The sequence below is a fragment of the Ahaetulla prasina genome, chromosome 17 (genome assembly GCF_028640845.1).
Source record: "Ahaetulla prasina isolate Xishuangbanna chromosome 17, ASM2864084v1, whole genome shotgun sequence".
Classification (NCBI taxonomy): domain Eukaryota; kingdom Metazoa; phylum Chordata; class Lepidosauria; order Squamata; family Colubridae; genus Ahaetulla; species Ahaetulla prasina.
The window spans coordinates 10,512,245-10,531,629 of record NC_080555.1 but is presented as its reverse complement, the minus strand read 5'-3'; the positions used below and the strand labels follow the sequence as shown (position 1 = coordinate 10,531,629).

Here is a 19,385-nt window from a genome sequence, read left to right as displayed (position 1 = left end):
CTTCCCACCCTGTTTAATCTGACTACCTGTAGCCCATTCAGCCGCTAGGCGACCAATTCGACGTGGCTTTGGAGCGCCAGAATGCCACTGGGAAAACTCACCTCTTTCTGCCCGATTGGTCCGAAAACACAACCCCCCCACCACTCTCCCAGCCCCCTTTGTCAGAACCACGTAATCCATTTCCTTGATCGGCCCATCCCAGACGATCAAAGGGCATGTCATCGTTGCAACACGCCTTTCTTTTCACGCCCCGGCACTGAGCAAGACCTGCCTGGAGCCAGGAGCTAAGAAAGGGGCTGCCAGGGTTAGGGTTAGGGTTAGCCATGGCAAACTGGAAATGCATTCTGGGCTCCGTCTTCGGGGGAGCAGTGCTGCTGACCGCGGGGATCCTGCTGGGCCACTTCGCCATCCCCAAAGAGTCGCCTTCCCCCAACTGGGTCAAAAACATCACCCAGGATCTGGATCCAGAAATCCTGGAGGATTTCATGAACCAGGTGGAAGCTGCCAACATCCGAGAGAACCTCAAGTAAGCATTTTTTTTGGGGTGTGTGTGCTCGGGACCAGCCCTGAAATCATGGGCAAGGGGGGCCCCCTGTGGCCCTTGAGGCGCTCGTGTTTGTGTTTGAAAGTGCTGGCCCAGAAACCAGGAGGTGGCGAGTTCGAGTTCCATTGTAGGTATGAAAGGCCGCTGGGTGACTTTGGGCTAGTCCTTCTCTCTCAGTCCAATTCACCTCGCTGGGCTGTTGTGCGGGAAATAGGAGGAGGAAGGAGGAATAGTCATCTTGAGGAAGGAAAGAAGGAAGGAAAGAGAGAGAGAGAGAGAAAGAAAGAAAGAAGGAAGGGAGGGTGGAAGAGAGGAATGAAGGTAGAAAGGAAGAAGGAAGAGAGAGAGAAAGAAGGAAGGAAGGAAAGAAGAAGGAAAAAGGAAGAAAGAAGAAAGAAAGAAAGAAAGAAAGAAAGAAAGAAAGAAAGAAAGAAAGAAAAAGGCATGGAGGAAGGGACAGAGAGACATGGGGAGGGAGGGTGGAAGAGAGGAATGAAGGTAGAAAGGAAGAAAAGAAGAAAAGAAGGAAGGAAGGAAGGAAGGGGAGACAGAGAAAGAAAGGAAGGAAGGAAGGAAGGAAGAAAGGAAGGAAGGAGGGAAAGGAGAAAAAGGAAAGGAAAGGAAAAAAAGGAAACTTTCTTTCATACTCCCAGAAACATCAGCGCTGGGATTACATATTTTGTGTCTACCAGTCAGTTGGATTCAGGATTAACCCACCCTTGAAACCTGACCTGCTTGTCTGAATCCAAAGTTTGCAGGCGTCTTGCTTGCAGATCTTCAATCTCAGCGGCTTCTCTCAGCTTTCCTCAGAGAAGACCATGGATTAAGTCAGTTGCCTTCTTAAAATAGCCCAGATGTGATTCATTCGAATTTCAGCTACACTCCATTTCATTTGCTGGCAAAGCACGTTAAACTTATTATCTACCTGGTACGTGATGAATGTAGGACCTGAAAGGAGAAAAGTGGCTTAATTTTTAACCAGGTTACACATATTATAAAAACCAGCCTCTTTGGTAAATGTACCATGCAAAGCATCATCCAAACTCTGAAACAGCCAGCTTCTAAAACAGATTTAAAAGGGCCATTTTTTGGGGGTGGCTCTTGTAAATTCCTTGGACTAAAATGATTTAGCCGAATTATATGGTAGTCTCTGACCATTCATTTAGCAACAATCTGAAGTTACAACGGCAACGGCACGGCCGGCTGGGGAATTCTGGGAATTGAAATCCATACATCTTCAAGCTGCCTAAATTGAGAAACACTAATTTATACTATGAGGTAGATATTGGGATAAACGCAACATTGCAACCTCTGGGACAACTCCAAATATTTTGTACTAACAATCTCACCACGCCCTGCCACTGGTTATACTCTAAGCATGATGGGAGTGGTCGTCCAAAATATGTGGAGATTACCAAACTGGTCAGCCCCAATAACAGAATAACAGAATAAAGAGAATAAAAAATAACAGAATAACAGAATAAAGGAATAACAGAGTAAAGAGAATAACAGAATAACAAAGAGAATAACAGAATAAAAAAATAACAGAATAAAGAGAATAACAGAATAAAGAGAATAACAGAATAACAGAATAAAGAGAATAACAGAATAAGGAGAATAACAGAATAACAGAATAAAGAGAATAACAGAATAAAGAGAATAACAGAATAACAGAATAAAGAGAATAACAGAATAAAAAGAATAACAGAATAAAGAGAATAACAGAATAAAAAGAATAACAGAATAAAGAGAATAACAGAGTAAAGAGAATAACAGAATAACAAAGAGAATAACAGAATAAAAAAATAACAGAATAAGGAGAATAACAGAATAAAGAGAATAACAGAATAACAGAATAAGGAGAATAACAGAATAAAGAGAATAACAGAATAACAGAATAAAAAGAATAACAGAATAACAGAATAAAAAGAATAACAGAATAAAGAGAATAACAGAATAAAAAGAATAAAAAGAATAGCAGAATAAAGAGAATAACAGAATAACAGAATAAAGAGAATAACAGAATAAAGAGAATAACAGAATAACAGAATAAAAAGAATAACAGAATAAAGAGAATAACAGAATAACAGAATAAAAAGAATAACAGAATAAAGAGAATAACAGAATAACAGAATAAAAAGAATAGCAGAATAAAGAGAATAACAGAATAACAGAATAAAAAGAATAACGGAATAAAGGGAATAACAGAATAAAAAGAATAACAGTATAAAAAGAATAACAAGAAAGAGAATAAAAAGAATAACAGAATAAAGAGAATAACAGAATAAAGAGAATAACAGAATAACAGAATAAGGAGAATAACAGAATAAAGAGAATAACAGAATAACAGAATAAAAAGAATAACAGAATAACAGAATAAAGAGAATAACAGAATAAAGAGAATAACAGAATAACAGAATAAGGAGAATAGCAGAATAAAGAGAATAACAGAATAACAGAATAAAAAGAATAAAGAGAATAACAGAATAACAGAATAAAAAGAATAGCAGAATAAAGAGAATAACAAAATAAAAATAACAGAATAAGAAGAATAACAATAAAGAGAATAAAAAGAATAACAGAATAACAGAATAAAGAGAATAACAGAATAACAGAATAAAAAGAATAACGGAATAAAGAGAATAACAGAATAAAAAGAATAACAATAAAGAGAATAAAAAGAATAACAGAATAACAGAATAAAGAGAATAACAGAATTAGAAGGGACCTTGGAGGTCTTCTAGTCCAACCCTCTGCTCAATCAGGAGATCCTATCATTCCAGGCTAATGGCTGCCCAATCTCTTCTTAAAAACTTCCAGTCCTGGAAGTTTCCCAAAACTTCTGAAGGGAAGCCGCCGCTTTTTCTGCTTTTTCAATTCTCTGTTGAAAGAAGCAATCGTGTATATAAAAAAAAGAAAAAGAAAAAAAAGTGATGTTGGTCTCTGACATCTGAAATGTGCAACCCACGTTCTGTCCTTCACACGTTAGGAAGCTGTCAGCCAAGCCGCACATGGCAACCACGAAGGGGGACCAAGATCTAGTCAAACTCCTCCTCGAACGCTGGAGCGACCCGAAATCTGGTCTTGACAGGGCCATGGAAATGCGGTACGACGTTTTTCTGTCTTTCCCAGATCCAGAGAGACCCAACAGAGTGACTGTGGGTGAGTATGGGGGGAAAGGACAGGGCGGTGTTGGGCAGAGAGTTTTGGGGATATCCCCTCCCCTTGCAGCTTCCCCCCCACTTCCCATTAGGGAGGACTGCCTAAATTCCCCATTGAATACCCAGCCGGTTCGGACAAACCGGTAGTGGAGCTCTATGCTGTCCTATTTAGGCACGATTTTGAGGCCGAGTGCATGTGCGGAAGGCACGCACGCGAGCAAAACATGTGCGCAGAAGACCGGGCACATGAGCGGAAAGTGCTCATGCGCGCGGCGAACCGGTGGTATCAAAAGGTGAAACCCACCACTGGTCTCCATGCAACACCACGCTAGATGAATGCCAATTAGTTGTGTCGGAAGGAAAAATCCATCCGGGTCAAGTCCAATCTGGGAATGAAATAAAATGGCGGCTGATTGGAAAGGAAGTTTAATGAGGAATACAACCGTACAAACACGCTGTCGGGTCCCACTCCTCCGCTGACGGCCGGGTCAGGGAAATCCGAATCAGGCTTGCCTCTGCAGCTCTGCCCAAAGTCCTAGCAAAGTCCTCAGAGCAGGCAGGAGACCAGTAAGTGACTTCAGCAAGATAAGTTCGACTTTGCCTGACTCAGAGACTGCCAGAAAGCAGATCCTTTATATAGGCCATGGGGTGTGGCTCCATGACTCAGCACTCATTAAGGCCTGCCCCTCCCTTCCTTCTGTTGCCTCCGCCTATCCAGTCTTCTGATGCGAGGGTCACTCCAATCAGCAGCTGTTGGAAATAAACTTTCCTCAGGCTCACATGCTGTGGAGGAGGGGGAGAGGTCTAGCTGCTCCGTTTGCCTGGGCATGGAGCCAGGGCTGGGGCCGGGGGATGCTCCCTCCTCTGCAGCCTGCTTGGGCATGGAGCCAGGGCTGGGACCGGGAGGTGCCCCCTCCTCTGCAGCCTGCTTGGGCATGGAGCCAGGGCTGGGACCGGGAGGTGTCCCCTCCTCTTCAGCTTGTCTGGGCATGGAGCCAGGACTGGGGCCGGGAGGCATACATTCCTCCGTGTTCGGGAGCAGATAAGACGGCCCCGGCTGCTGTGAGAGCGGACAAGACACAACACACGCACACACAAAGACAGCGTGCAGTTCTGGGTCGGCTGAACAACTAGCTAGCTCAGGGGTCTGCAAACTTGGCTCTTTTAAGACTTGTAGACTTCAATTCCCAGAGTTCCTCAGCCAGCTTTCCTGCAGAGCCACATTTGCAGACCCCTGAGCTAGATGAGTGCCAGGATTCTGAAATGCTGCTGGGGGTAGTGGGGGGGGGGAGGTTTGTGCAATGAAGGAGGCTTGTATTCTGAAATCGGGTTGGGGCGATTCCTATCGTGGCTAATGGCTTTCATCCTGTGTTGGATCTTGGATGAGGGGATTCCTGCTGTACGGATCCTGCCTTTCTAACAAGGAATCTCGTGTCTTGAATGGGTTTCGGCCTGCAGGGTTTGCTTTGCTTATGAACGGAGCCGTCTAGATAGTTGGCTTCCTCGTTCAATAAGCTTTTTGTTTCCTTAAGTGCTGGCGTCCGCTGTGTGGCTGTTACTCGGGGAGCTGCTTTCTGCCTCTAAAAACATGTATCTCCATTTCTTCCTTATCGGGAAATATAATAATCGATGCCTCTTTTAAATATTTCCCAAAACATTTCATTCTTTGAGGTGGGGGGGGCTTCCCACAGCTGGATTGAAAAATGCTAAACTAGGTTTAAATCATGCAGGATCAAGCTGTGGTCTGTTTAACTGGCTAACCCCTCCCATGGCGGACTACCCTAACCCTAATCCTCGGCCTGATTTCAAAAGACAACAGGTGGCAATCCATGCAGGCAGCCTTTGATTTGCAATCATTTGTTTAGTGACCGCTCAAAAGTCACAATGGCGCTGAAAAAAAGAGAGCGAAATACAGAATAATGCAGCTGGAAGGGGCCTTAGAGATCTTGTAGTCCAACCCCCACCCCCCTGCTCAAGCAGGAGACTTAAATAATGGTAATATTAATCGTCACGCTCAAACAACAGTAATGGCAACAACAACAAACAACAGTGGTTTGGAGTTAGAGGTAGTCCTCGACGTACGACCGCAATTGCGGTCGTTAAGTTTGTCAGGCCCATTTTTGTGTCCATTTTTGCCAGGGTCGTTAAGTGAATCAGGTGGTCATTAAGCAAATCCGGCTTTCCCCTTTAGCCTGGCTTGAGGGAAGCAGGCTGGGAAGATCGCACAGCCGTCGTAAAAGCCGATGTTTGTCACGCACTTGAATTTTGATCGCAGGACCAAAATGGGGACATTGCAACGGTCGTAAATGCGAGGACTAATTGTAAGTCATTTTTTCCCCCCCAGCACCGTTGCAACTCTGAAGGGTTTTTAGAGCAGAGGTCTTCAAACTCGGCAGCTTTAAGACTTGTGGACTTCAACTCCCAGAATTCATAGCACAGTTGGCTGGGGAATTCTGGGAGTTGAAGTCCACAAGTCTTAAAGCTGCCAGGTTTGAAGACCTCTGCCAAGTTTTTTTTTTTTATTGAAAGAGTTTTAAAAACAAAACATTTTCCCCTTTTTCCCCTCCTCCCAAAACCCCTTCCCCTCCTCCCCGGCTTCCCGGTCAATCACAAGGTATTGTTATACATAAACCAAACATAGAATAAAATTTTCCTTCCAATCCAAATAACCACATCCAAAGCTTTTCATCTCCCAACCCCTCCCATTACATAAAATAACTTTCTAATTATTCAAAGGCAATCTGATATTTCTTAATCTGATATCTGTTTTGTAGATAATCAATCCATTTTTTCCATTCAATTAAATATCTTTCCTGCGTATTGTCTTTTAAAAAAGCTGAGATTTTAGCCATCTCAGCCAAATTAGTAACTTTCAGTATCCATTCTTCTATTGTAGGTATCTCTTCCTTCTTCCAGTATTGTCCAATCAACAGTCTTGCTGCTGTTATTAAGTTCAGAATCAATTTAGTCTCAATCCCTGTACAATCCGTTATAATTCCCAAAAGGAAAAATTGTGGCAGGAACTTTATCTTCTTCTTCAGTACATTTTGAATAATCCACCAAATTCTTATCCAAAAGACCTTAATTTTCTTGCAAGTCCACCAAATATGAAAATATGTAGTGTCATCACAATCACACCTCCAACATTTCGCTTGGATATTAGGATACATACATGATAATTTTTTGGGATCTAAGTGCCATCTTGACCTCTGCCAAGTTTATAGCATGCTGGCTGGGGAATTCTGGGAGATGAAGTCCAACCCTCTTAAAGCATGCCGGCTGGGGGAATTCTGGGAACTTTAACCAAAATTTCTTTCCTTTCCAGTGGAAAACCACACTGAGGTGTTTGCGTCCCGAGAAACTGAGGAAAAACTCACTCCCGATCAAGAAGATCCAGATATAGTAAAGCCCTATGCTGCTTTCGGACCCCCGGGGACCGCCGAGGTATAAATCCTGAAAGGCTAACTCTATCCTTGCCTTTTTTTAAATTCTTCTATCTCAGCGTTTCAACCTCGGCCACCTGAAGATGGGTGGACTTCGAGTCCCAGAATTCCTGAGGCTCCCGACGTTCTCCGTGCTGCCTGGAGGATTCTGGGAATTTAACAGATTTAACAGATTAACAGAATTGGAAGGGAGCTTGTAGGTCATCTAGTCCAACCCGTCCCCCCCCCCGTCCCCCGCACCCAAGCAGGAAATCCTACACCAGGGGTGAAATCCAGCAGGTTTCTAACAGATTCTGGAGAACCGGTAGCGGAAATTTTGAGCAGTTCGGAGAACCAGCAAATGCCACCTCTGGTTTGCACCCAGAGTGGGGTGGGAATGGGGATTTTGCAATATCTTTCCCTTGCCACAGCCACCAAGCCGCAATCAACCCATGGAACAGAAGTTTCTTTCGCAGCCCCTCAGATATTGGAAGATGCTCTCCTGTCTCCCCTGGTCCTTCTCTTCACTAGACTAGCCAGGCCCAGTTCCTGCAACCCTTCATCGTATGTTTTATTTCTCCAGTCCCCTCATCATTTTATTTATTTATTTATTTATTTATTTTGTCACAACAATATATGTAGGTATCATACAAAAAGATTATATAGTATATAAACACATATATGAGTAAATGTCATCCTGGTTGCTCTTCTCTGCACTCTTTCTGGAGTCTCAACATCTTTTTTATAGTGTGGTGACCAAAACTGGATTCCAACTGAGGTCTTATCAAAGCATTATAAAGTTCACTTTAACAGATTAACAGAGTTGGAAGGGACCTTGTGGGTCATCTAGTCCAACCCCCCGCCCAAGCAGGAGACCCTACACCGTTTCTGACAAGATGGCAGCTTCTTAAAAGCTTCCAGGGATGAAGCTCCCACAACTTCTGAAGGCAACTTCTGTTCCATGGGTTGATGGTCCTCACTGTCAGAAAATTCCTCCTTATTTCCAGGTTGAATCTCTCCTTGTTCAGTTTCCATCCATTATTCTTTGTCTGGCCTTGGAAAATAGCTTGATTTCCTTCCTCCTCTCTGTGGCAGCCCCTCAAATATTGGATGATGCTATCATGTCTCCCCTGGTCCTTCTCACTAGACTAGCCGAGCCCAGTTCCTGCAACCATTCATCGTATGTTTTATTTCTCCAGTCCCCTCATCGTCTTTGTTGCTCTTCTGTGCACTTTTTCTAGAGTCTCAACATCTCTTTTATAGTGTGGCAACCAAACCTTATGAAATCCACCCATCTTCAATGGGCTAATCGTAGGGGCAACCTCCTTCTATCTAATCTCTCATCTTTGTTATCGCATCTCCCAGGCTGGAATTTGCTCAGTTTTATGATCCAACCCCAGATAGCATGCTCCTCTTCTACTGCCGTTAAATCAATAAATCACCTTTATTGGCTGTTAAAATTATTGCTCAGCTCAGTGGATTTTTAGCTTCGGGAGGGGAACCGAAGGACAAAGCCGTCTTGAATTTTTTGCAAGATCTCTGATTTTTATGGTACTTTCGTATTGTTTTTCCCTTTTAACAACAAGAAACCTTGGATGTTTCCCCTTAAACATTTTACCCCGAGGGTCTTCTCTTTAGTTGACACATTAGACCAGGGGTGGGATTCAGGTAATTGAACAACTGGCTCTCTGCCCTAATGACCAGCTGGATAGGCGTGGCTGGGTGGTCATGTGACTGGGTGGGCGTGGCCAATTTGACATCACTCACGTCTTGAGGGGCGCTTCACCTCGCCATGCCCGGCCCCGCTTCACCCCTCCCCTCCCAGCCACTCCTTGTCACACCCAGCTACTCGCCCTGCCGCCCAGGTGAGCGAGCGGCCAGGTGGCCTGGTGAACAGGTGGGTGGTAAGCCGAAGAGTGGCTGGGAGGGGAGGGGCAAGGCAGGACCAGGCAGGGCAAGGCACACTATTGAAACACTTTGCCGAACTGCACAAAAAGTTAGCTACCGGTTCTACTGAATCGGCGCGAACCGGCTGAATCCCGCCACTCATTCAATCCATTCATTTAGTCACCGTTCAAAGTTGCAACGGCTTTGGGGAAAAAAACGACTTAAGGCTGTTTTTCACACTCAATGACTGTGGCAGACTCCTCCTAGATCAAAATTTGGACATTTAGCAACTTGGCTAATGTTTATGATGGTCGCAGTGTCCCCGGGGGTCACGTTACCTCCCTTTGAGAACTTCTGCCAAGCAATGTCAATGGGTAGCTGTCGTGTCCCACTCCTCCGCTGACGGCCGGGTCAGGGAAATCCGAATCAGGCGTGCCTCTGCAGCTCTGCCAAAGTCCTAGCAAAGTCCTCAGAGCAGGCAGGAGACCAGAAAGTGACTTCAGCAAGATATGTTTAGACTTTGCCTGACTCAGAGAATGCCAGAAAGCAGGTCCTTTATATAGGCCATGGGGTGTGGCTCCATGACTCAGCACTTATCCAGGCCTGCCCCTCCCTTCCTTCTGACGCCGCCGCCTATCAATTCTTCTGAAGCGAGGGTCACTCCAGTCGGCAGCTGTTGGTAATTGGCCTCCCTCAGGCTCACATGCTGTGGGGAGGGGGAGGGGTCTAGTTGCTCCGTTTGCCTGGGCATGGAGCCAGGGCTGGGGCCAGGAGGTGCCCCCTCCTCCTCAGCCTGCCTGGGCATGGAGCCAGGGCTGGGGCCGGGAGGCATACTAGGACATTCCTCAGCGTTCGGAAGCAGATAAGAAGACCCCGGCTGCGGTGAGAGCGGGCAAGACACAACAAAGCCTGATTCACTTAACAACAGTGTGACTAACTTAACAACTGCAGTGCAGTGGTGGGTATTCAGCCAGTTCTACCTGGTTCGGGTGAACCGGTAGTGACGACTGTGGGAGGCTCCGCCCACCCACCCGGACGTCATCACTCCTGTTTTTGATGCTCTGCGCATGCGCACATACTCACATTTGCGAACCGGTAGTGAAGGTAAGTCGATACCACCACTGCATCGGTGGCTCTCTTAACAACTGTGGCAAGCCAGGTCGTAAAATGGGGCAAAACTCACTTTTTTTAAATTATTTGCATTTATATCCCGCCCTTCTCTGAAGACTCAGGGCGGCTTACATTGTGTTAAGCAATAGTCTTCATCCATTTGTATATTATATACAAAGTCAACTTTTATTGCCCCCAACAATCTGGGTCCTCATTTTACTTACCTTATAAAGGATGGAAGGCTGAGTCAACCTTGGGCCTGGTGGGACTTGAACCTGCAATAATTGCAAGCAGCTGCTGTTAATAACAGACTGCATTAGCCTGTTGAGCCACCAGAGGCCCTGTCTCGTTTAGTAACATAAATTTGGACTCCATTGTGGTTCTAATTTGAGAACTACCTGTATTAGTGCATTAATATCAGGATATATCAATAATAACATGGCTTGATTGTCTTGCAGGGGAAACTGGTCTATGCCAACCAAGGAAAAACGAGCGATTATGAATTCCTTCTTAATCAAAATATCGACCTCAATGGCACCATTGCCATCACACGCTATGGAGGAGCCGGCAGAGTTGCAAAGGTATGTTTGTAGGATGCACAGGGCCAGAGGTTCAAAATCTAAATTCATCCATTGAAAGGATAAATCAGTATTTCCTAACCTGGATCACTTTAAGACGGGTGGACGTCAACTCCCAGAATTCCCTAGCCAGAATTCTGGGAGTTGAAGTCCACCCGTCTTAAAGTGTCCAGGTTGAGAAACACCAAGTTGGTTTAGCTAACGTACTGGAGAGGCTGTACAGTCCAATAAACTATACCACGTAAGCCAGGTTTTCCCAACATTTGATGGCGACAGATACACAAAAAAGGCCCGTGATCATAATTAACCACTTTAATTGAGCCTCACGTGACATAGGTCTTGAATTGACTTTTGTGCATGTTGTGCTAACATAAGTTACGTGCTCTGGTAGTGATTTAAGGCAGTTGCTGGGACCACAACTCTCTCTCTCAAAATACTTGACACGGTCCATCACTCCCAGCCTGGCTGAGGGTGATGGGTGCTGTAGTCACACATGCCTAGAAGCAGGGGAGAAATCCAGCAGGTTCTGACAGGTTCTGGAGAACTGGTAGTGGAAATTTTGAGCAGTTCGGAGAACCGGCAAATACCACCTCTGGCTGGCCCCAGACTGGGGAGGGAATGGGGATTTTGCAATATCCTTAACCTAGAGTGGGGAGGAAATGGGGATTTTGCAATATCCTTACCCTGGAGTGGGGAGGGAATGGGGATTTTGCAATATCCTTACCCTTGAGTGGGGAGGGAATGGGGATTTTGCAATATCCTTACCCTGGAGTGGGGAGGGAATGGGGATTTTGCAATATCCTTACCCTGGAGTGGGGAGGGAATGGGGATTTTGCAATATCCTTACCCTGGAGTGGGGAGGGAATGGGGGTTTTGCAATATCCTTACCCTGGAGTGGGGAGGGAATGGGGATTTTGCAATATCCTTACCCTGGAGTGAGGGGCGGAATGGGGATTTTGCAATATCCTTCCCCTGTCACTGCCACCAAGCCACACCCACCAAGCTACACCACGCCCACCAAGCCACGCCCGCAGAACTGGTAGTAAAAAAATTTGGATTTCACCACTGCCTAGAAGACATTGGAGTTTAGAGGGGTTGTGTGGTTGTTTTCTGCAGTATTTTGTAACACGCTGTTGAAGATATTTGGCCTCTCTGAATATGTTCTGCCCATTTTTAGAATGTTCATATATAATTATATTATACATATTTATCTATCAATATTATATATAATATATATTATAATTATAATATAACAGGCAATAGTAATGTAATGATATAATAATAGAATAGAATAGAATAGAATAGAATAGAATAGAATAGAATAGAATAGAATAGAATAGAATAGAACTTTTTATTGGCCAAGTGTGATTGGACACACAAGGAATTTGTCTTGGTGCATATGCTCTCAGTGTACATAAAAGATACCTTCATCAAGGTACAATACTTACAACACTTAATGATAATCATACGGTACAAATTTAACACTTAATGATACAACACTTAATGATAGTCATAGGCTACAAATAAGCAATCAGGAAACAATATCAGTATAAATTGTAAGGATACAAGCAACAAAGTTACAGTCGTAAGTGGAAGGATTATATTATATTAATTATATTATATTATATTATATTATATTATATTATATTATATTATATTATATTATATTATATTATATTATATTATATTATTAAAAAAAAGTTTTATTTTAACATTCATATCCAATAACATATTTAATGTACCATCATATACAATTAATCGGACCTGCTATATAATTATATACATTACAATATTATTATTGTAATGTATATAATTATGTTCCATATAATTATACTGGATATTTTATTATTTTAACTTTATAGTTTATTAGCAATCTTAACTTTAATTATCTTTTACCTCCTATAAGTATTGGTGGATTTATTGAAATTGCTGCAGTTTGGCTGTATTTTATGCCGGGCGACGCGGTGGCTCAGTGGCTAAGATGCTGATCTTGTCTATTAAAAGGTCAGCAGTTCTGCGGTTCGAATCCCTAGTGCTGCCGTGTAATGGGGTGAGCTCCCGTTACTTGTCCCAGCTCCTGCCAAACTAGCAGTTCGAAAGCAGGTAAAAATGCAAGTAGAAAAATAGAGACCACCTTTGGTGGGAAGGGAAGAGTGTTCCATGCGCCTTTGGCGTTGAGTCATGCCGGCCACATGACCACCGAGACGTCTTCGGACAGCGCTGGCTCTTCGGCTTTGAAACGGAGATGAGCACCGCCCCCTAGAGTTGGGAACGACTAGCACGCATGTGCGAGGGGAACCTTTACCTTTACCTTTATATATATAAAAAGTTTTTTATATATATAAAAAAACCTTTAAATAAAAATGGGGTGGATGAATGTTTTAGAATATTTTTAGAATGTTTTAGGAGTCACAACAAATATTTTGGTTCTAATAAATGGTAATGATTGACCAAAATTGGCAATAGCTTTTCCTATAAGGTTAATAAATAAACAGTTAGGGCAAAAAAGCCACAGGAGACTTTTTCAAAATATCATCATAGAAACAAGATTATTGCCTGCATAAAGATGGAAAGATACAGCTGGCGATGTTGACAGATTTTGCTTGGATGGATAAATTGACTTCTTTGATTGGAGAAAAGTCATCAACTGCATTTATTGCTGAGTAGAAGCCTCTGATGGACTTTTTTTATGTGTAAAACTGAAAAAAAACCCCGAAGTTGTGATAAATGGTTTTGATGATTAGATAGAATTATTGATTATAGAAAAAAGACTCATACGAAGTAAGTAGAGAGAGGCTGAAATATATTTGTACTGATAACTGCTGCGAAGAACTTCAGAAATCACTTTTTAATATCTTTTAAAATATCTGTAATATCTTATCTTTATTATTTTTTCCCCTTTCTTTTCTATTTTTCTTCAGCTTTTTTTCCTTTTCTTGTTGTCTCCCTCATTTTTTTCTTCTTTACTTTATGTTAGTTTATATTAGTTTTTATTGAATAAAAATGGCATATAAAATTGGCGATAGCCCCGAAAGGCTCAAAGCCTTTAGCTCAACTTATATTTTTAAAGTAAAATTCATCTCCACTGTGAGAGGAAGGAATTAAACCCAGATTTCTTTAATTATTTATTTAAAAAAACCTTAGTAATTAATTATTACTATGTATTTTATAAATTAAACCTCTATTAAGGAATAAAATATAAGTGAAAATAAAGATAGCAGGAAGAGAGAAGTGTGAGATAAAGGGGGGGGGAGAGAAAAAAATAGCATTAACTTTCAATTCTTTTCAGTTTCGGTAGAATAAACGTAATATCTTTGCATCCTCAATTTTGTACTTTTGCATACTAATTCCCATACTTTCTATAACAACCAACTTATCAAATCAGCAAATCCTGAAGTCAAAGAGTTTCATTTTTCCCCCCCTTCTGCCTCAAGGGCAAAATCCAGAAGCGGTTTCCAAATAAAAACAAAATGGGAAGTTTTCCTTGTTTAAGCATTAAATTTGGCCATCTCTGTCATTTTTTCCAGCTGTTCTACTACAGTGGGAATTCCTTGTGTCTGTCCATTTTCGCAGATAGAGCATTCTGGCTGTTGTCAATATTATACAGTAGTGGCCAAAATTGTGGAAACCTTTTGGGAAAAGTGTATTTTCTAAAACAAGCTAATAACACCACTTTTTTTTTGGAGTATACCATAAAATTATATAGAATAGAATAGAATAGAATTTTATTGGCCAAGTGTGATTGGACACACAAGGAATTTGTCTTGGTGCATATGCTCTCAGTGTACATAAAAGAAAAGATACGTTCATCAAGGTACAACATTTACAACACAATTGATGGTCAATATATCAATATAAATCATAAGGATTGCCAGCAACAAGTTATAGTCATACATTCATAAGTGGAAAGAGATGGGTGATGGGAACTATGAAACGATTAATAGTAGTGCAGATTCAGTAAATAGTCTGACAGTGTTGAGGGAATTATTTGTTTAGCAGAGTGATGGCCTTCGGGAAAAAACTGTTCTTGTGTCTAGTTGTTCTGGTGTGCAGTGCTCTATAGCGTCGTTTTGAGGGTAGGAGTTGAAACAGTTTATGTCCAGGATGCAAGGGATCTGCAAATATTTTCACGGCCCTCTTCTTGATTCGTGCAGTATACAGGTCCTCAATGGAAGACAAGTTGGTAGCAATTAGGGGTGAAATCCAGCAGGTTCTAACAGGTTCTGGAGAACCGGTAGTGGAAATTTTGAGCAGTTCGGAGAACTGGTAGCAGAAATTTTGAGTAGTTCAGAGAACTGGAAAATACCACCTCTGGCTGGACCCAGAGCGGGGTGGGAACGGAGATTTTGCAATATCCTTTCCTCAGGAGTGGGGTGGGAATGGAGATTTTGCAGTATCCTTCTCCTGCCACACCCACCAAGCCACACCACGCCCACCAAGCCATGCCCACAGAACCGGTAGTAAAAAAAAATTGGATTTCCCCACTGATATCAATTGAAAGATAATTGAATCAAGAATGTAATGCAATAACTTTTATGAAGGATTTGCTATTAGAATAGCAGTTATGGTATAAAGAAGAAAAGTGAAACACATAGAAAAAAAGGAGATATACAAAAATTGTCCCCATGTCAGTTAATCCTTCGTTGGGTCACCTTTAGCATGAATGACGGCCTTACAATGTCTTCCCATGGAGTGAACCAAGTTTTTGAGTTCTGCAGCTGTTCTAATGTGAAACCAAGATTGAAGGATGGCTTCTATTAACTGGGTTTTATTGCTGGGTCACTTCTGACTAACCAGTTTCTTGAGTCGGCTCCATAGATTTTCAATTGGGTGAAGGTCTGGGCTATTGCAGGAGTGGAATAGGATTATCTTGAAACTCCCAAAATAAAAGTGGTGTTATTAGCCATCAATCCTCAAAAATACACTTTTCCCAAAAGGTCTCTACAATTTTGGTCACTACTATACAATAACGAAGATCCAGTTTTTTTTTCCAAGTTCCTTGGCCATTAAACCTAAAAGAAAAGACTCTGGTTTGATTTTTATACAAGTAGTCCTTGACGTACAACAGTTCGTTTAGTGACCATTCGAACTTAAGAACAGCACTGCGAAGAGGGACTTGTGTGACCGTTTTTCACACTTGCAATCATGGCGGCATCCCCATGGCCACGTAACCAAAATTCAGGCGCTTGGCAATTGACTCAGATTTATGACGGTTGCCGTGTCCTGAGGTAATTTTTGCGACCTTCTGACGAGCAAAGTCAAGGGGGAAAAGCCAGATTTGCTTAACAACCGGGTTACCGAATTAACACATGCAATGATTCGCTTAACAACAGTGGCAAGAAAGGTTGTAAACTGGAGCAAAAGTCACCTCATAACTGTCTCGCTTAGCAACAGAAATGTTGGGCTAAATTGCGGTTGTAAGTCAAGGATCTTACCCAGTGGTAAAATCCAATTTTTTTTTACTACCAGTTCTGTGGGCATGGCTTGGTGGGCATTATGTGACTTGGTGGGTTGGCAGGGGAACAATACTGCAAAATCTCCATTCCCACCCCACTCCAGCTGAAGGATACTGCAAAATTCCTATTCCCTCCCCACTCCTGGGGGAAGGATACTGCAAAATCTCCATTCCCTCCCCACTCTGGGACTAGCCAGAGGTGGCATTTGCCAGTTCTCTGAACTGCTCAAAATTTCCGCTACCGGTTCTCCAGAACCTGATCTTATCCCAATCTTCCTTTGCTTTGTCACAAGTCTGCCGAAGATGTTTCTGGAATTAAATCCTGATTTGATGGGTTTTCCCTTCTATCTCCAGGCGATCAATGGGGCAAAATTTGGCGTCATTGGTGTGGTGGTGTACACAGATCCTGCAGACATCAACGATGGGAAATCTTCACCAAAGGAGACCTATCCTTATTCGTGGTACATGCCCCGCTCCGGTGTAGAGAGAGGCTCTTTCAAAACCGGCTTCGGAGATCTTCTGACGCCCTATTTTCCTGCCAAAAGTAAGAGGAAGCAGAAAGAGGGTCTCTTTGAAGGTCAGACGGTGGGCATTGAACCCTCTTCTCTTAGTGGACATCCAGCTAAATATGAGCCAACAGTGTGCGGTGGCAGCCAGAAAAGCCAATGCAATCCTAAACTGCATTAACAGAGGGATACAATGAAGATCAAGGGAGGTACTAATACCGCTCTATAAAGCCTTAGTAAGACCACACCTAGAACACTACATCCAGTTTTGGTCACCACGCTATAAAAAAAAAGGTTGAGACTCTAGACAGAGTGCAGAGAAGAGCAACCCCAGGATGATGAGGGGACTGGAGGCTAAAAAATACGATGAACGGTTGCAGGAACTGGGCCTGGCTAGTCTAGTGAAGAGAAGGACCAGTGGGGACAGGAGAGCATCTTCCAATATTTGAGGGGCTGCCCCAGAGAGGAAGAAGGGGGTCAAGCTATTCTCCAAAGCACCTGAAGGCCAGACAAGGAACAATGGATGGAAACTGATCAAGGAGAGATTCAACCTGGAAATAAGGAGGAATTTTCTGACAGTGAGAACCATCAACCAAAGGAGCAGAAGTTGCCTTCAGAAGTTGTGGGAGCTTCATCCCTGGAAGCTTTCAAGAAGAGACTAGACTGTCATCTTTTAGAAATGGCATAGGGTCTCCTGCTTGGGCGGGGGTGGGGTGGGGTTGGACTAAATGACCTCCAGGGTCCCTTCCAACTCTGTTCATCTGTTAATCCTCCTGTTAGGGTGGGGAATGATATTGGGGTGGTGTAGGATTCAGGATATGGTTTGATGAAGGACCACCTGAAAAGCTCTTTTGGAGGTCATTGAAAAGTTTTAGAATAACATGGGGAAGGGGCCTTGGAGATCACGTAGTCCAACCCGCTGCTCGAGAAAGAGGGTCTCTACTGTTTCAGACAAATTGCCTGTCTAATCTCTTCTTGAAAGCCTCCAGTGATGGGGCAACTTCTGAAAGCGAGCCAGGTTTTCTTTTTTTTTTGCCAGGTTTATCGTGTCTTCTGACAGTTAGCTGGAAAGATGTCGAGCTATATTGATTGTAGAATGGAAAATAGTGTTAAGTGCAGGGTCCCTTTAATTGTATTCATTTTATGTATTCAATTCATGCTTATGCTTATATATATTATCTAATACATATTTGACAAACAAATAAATAAATAAAAATAAAAAAATAGCTTAGTAAAAAAAAAATTCTAATTGCTTCCTTCTCAAGGAATCTTCCTAAAGAGACTCAAATGAGACACAAATGAGCTTGCAAAAAAAAAAATCATTTTTAGATTTGGGCGACTGCAAAGATATTAAGGCAGGGATAGGAAAGCCCAGCAGACTTCCGATATCTCAGGGGCTGCCCCAAAGAAGAGGGAGTCAAGCTATTCTCCAAAGCACCTGAGGGTAGAACAAGAAGCAATGGGTGGAAACTGATCAAGGAGAGAAGCAACCTAGAACTAAGGAGAAATTTCCTGACAATCAGAACAATTAATGAGTGGAACAACTTGCCTGCAGAAGTTGTGAATGCTCCAACACTGGAAGTTTTAAAGAAGAGACTAGACAGCTATTTGCCTGAAATGGGCAGGCTTTCTTGCCTAAGCAGCGGGTTGGACTAGAAGACCTCTAAGGTCCCTTCCAACTTTGTTATTCTATTCTATTCTATTCTATTCTATTCTATTCTATTCTATTCTATTCCATTCCATTCCATTTCAGTCCAGTCCAGTCCATTATTCTATTCTATTCTATTCTATTCTATTCTATTCTATTCTATTCTATTCTATTCTATTCTATTCTATTCTACCTACTTTTCTTAGCATTCCTCTCCAGCTGCCTGTACAAGTTGGGTCCACCAGGATTGTGAAGGGGCCACTGTTTGCTATTCTGCTCCCCAGCAGTTCTTTAATCTTTTCCTGAACCTCAGTTCTTGCTGGGTTCCCAAACGCCCCCAATTTTCTTCCCGTTTATCTTCTGTTCCATTTTCTCCTTTTGCTATTCAGGTTTCACCTACCGGATTCCAGAGGATCAAATCACTGGGCTTTCCACAATCCCTGTCCAACCCATTGGCTTTGAGGATGCCAAGGAACTGATCTGGTGGGTATCAAATCAAATACACGGAAGCCCTTCATAGGCAGAGCCCAGATGGGTTATATCAGGGGTTTCAAACTTGACAGCTTTAAGACGCGTGGACTTCAACTCCCAGAATTTTGGTCACCACACTATAAAAAAGATGTTGAGACTTTGGAAAGAGCGCAGAGAAGAGCAACCAGGATGATGAGGGGACTGGAGGCTAAAAAATACAATGAACGGTTGCAGGAACTGGGCCTGGCTAGTCTAGTGAAGAGAAGGACCAGGGGAGACAGGAGAGCATCTTCCAATATTGGAGGGGCTGCCCCAGAGAGGAGGAAGGGGGTCAAGCTATTTTCCAAAGCACCCGAAGGCCAGACAAGGAATAAGGGATGGAAAGTGATCAAGGAGAGATTCAACCTGGAGATAAGGAGACGTTTTCTGACAGGGAGAGCAATCAACCCATGGAACAGAAATTGCCTTCGGAAGTTGTGGGAGCTTCATCTCTGGAAGCTTTAAAGAAGAGACTGGACTGTCACCTGTCAGAAATGGTGTAGGGTCTGCTGCTTGGGCAGGGGGGTTGGACTAGATGACCTACAACCGTGATGGCGACCCTAT

The 19,385-nt window shown here is 42.9% G+C and overlaps 1 protein-coding gene across 1 annotated transcript in view; it reads left to right on the top strand.

Annotated features, from left to right (window-relative positions):
- Nucleotides 1–323: 323 nt before the first annotated feature.
- The window catches only part of NAALADL1 (N-acetylated alpha-linked acidic dipeptidase like 1), a 46,905-nt gene continuing 27,843 nt past the window's right edge, over nt 324–19,385 (top strand). The window contains exons 1-6 of the mRNA XM_058160754.1: nt 324–526; nt 3,534–3,706; nt 7,031–7,149; nt 10,583–10,705; nt 16,512–16,701; nt 18,701–18,794. Coding sequence (XP_058016737.1) covers nt 324–526; nt 3,534–3,706; nt 7,031–7,149; nt 10,583–10,705; nt 16,512–16,701; nt 18,701–18,794 — 902 coding nt within the window. The remainder of the gene's footprint in view (nt 527–3,533; nt 3,707–7,030; nt 7,150–10,582; nt 10,706–16,511; nt 16,702–18,700; nt 18,795–19,385) is intronic.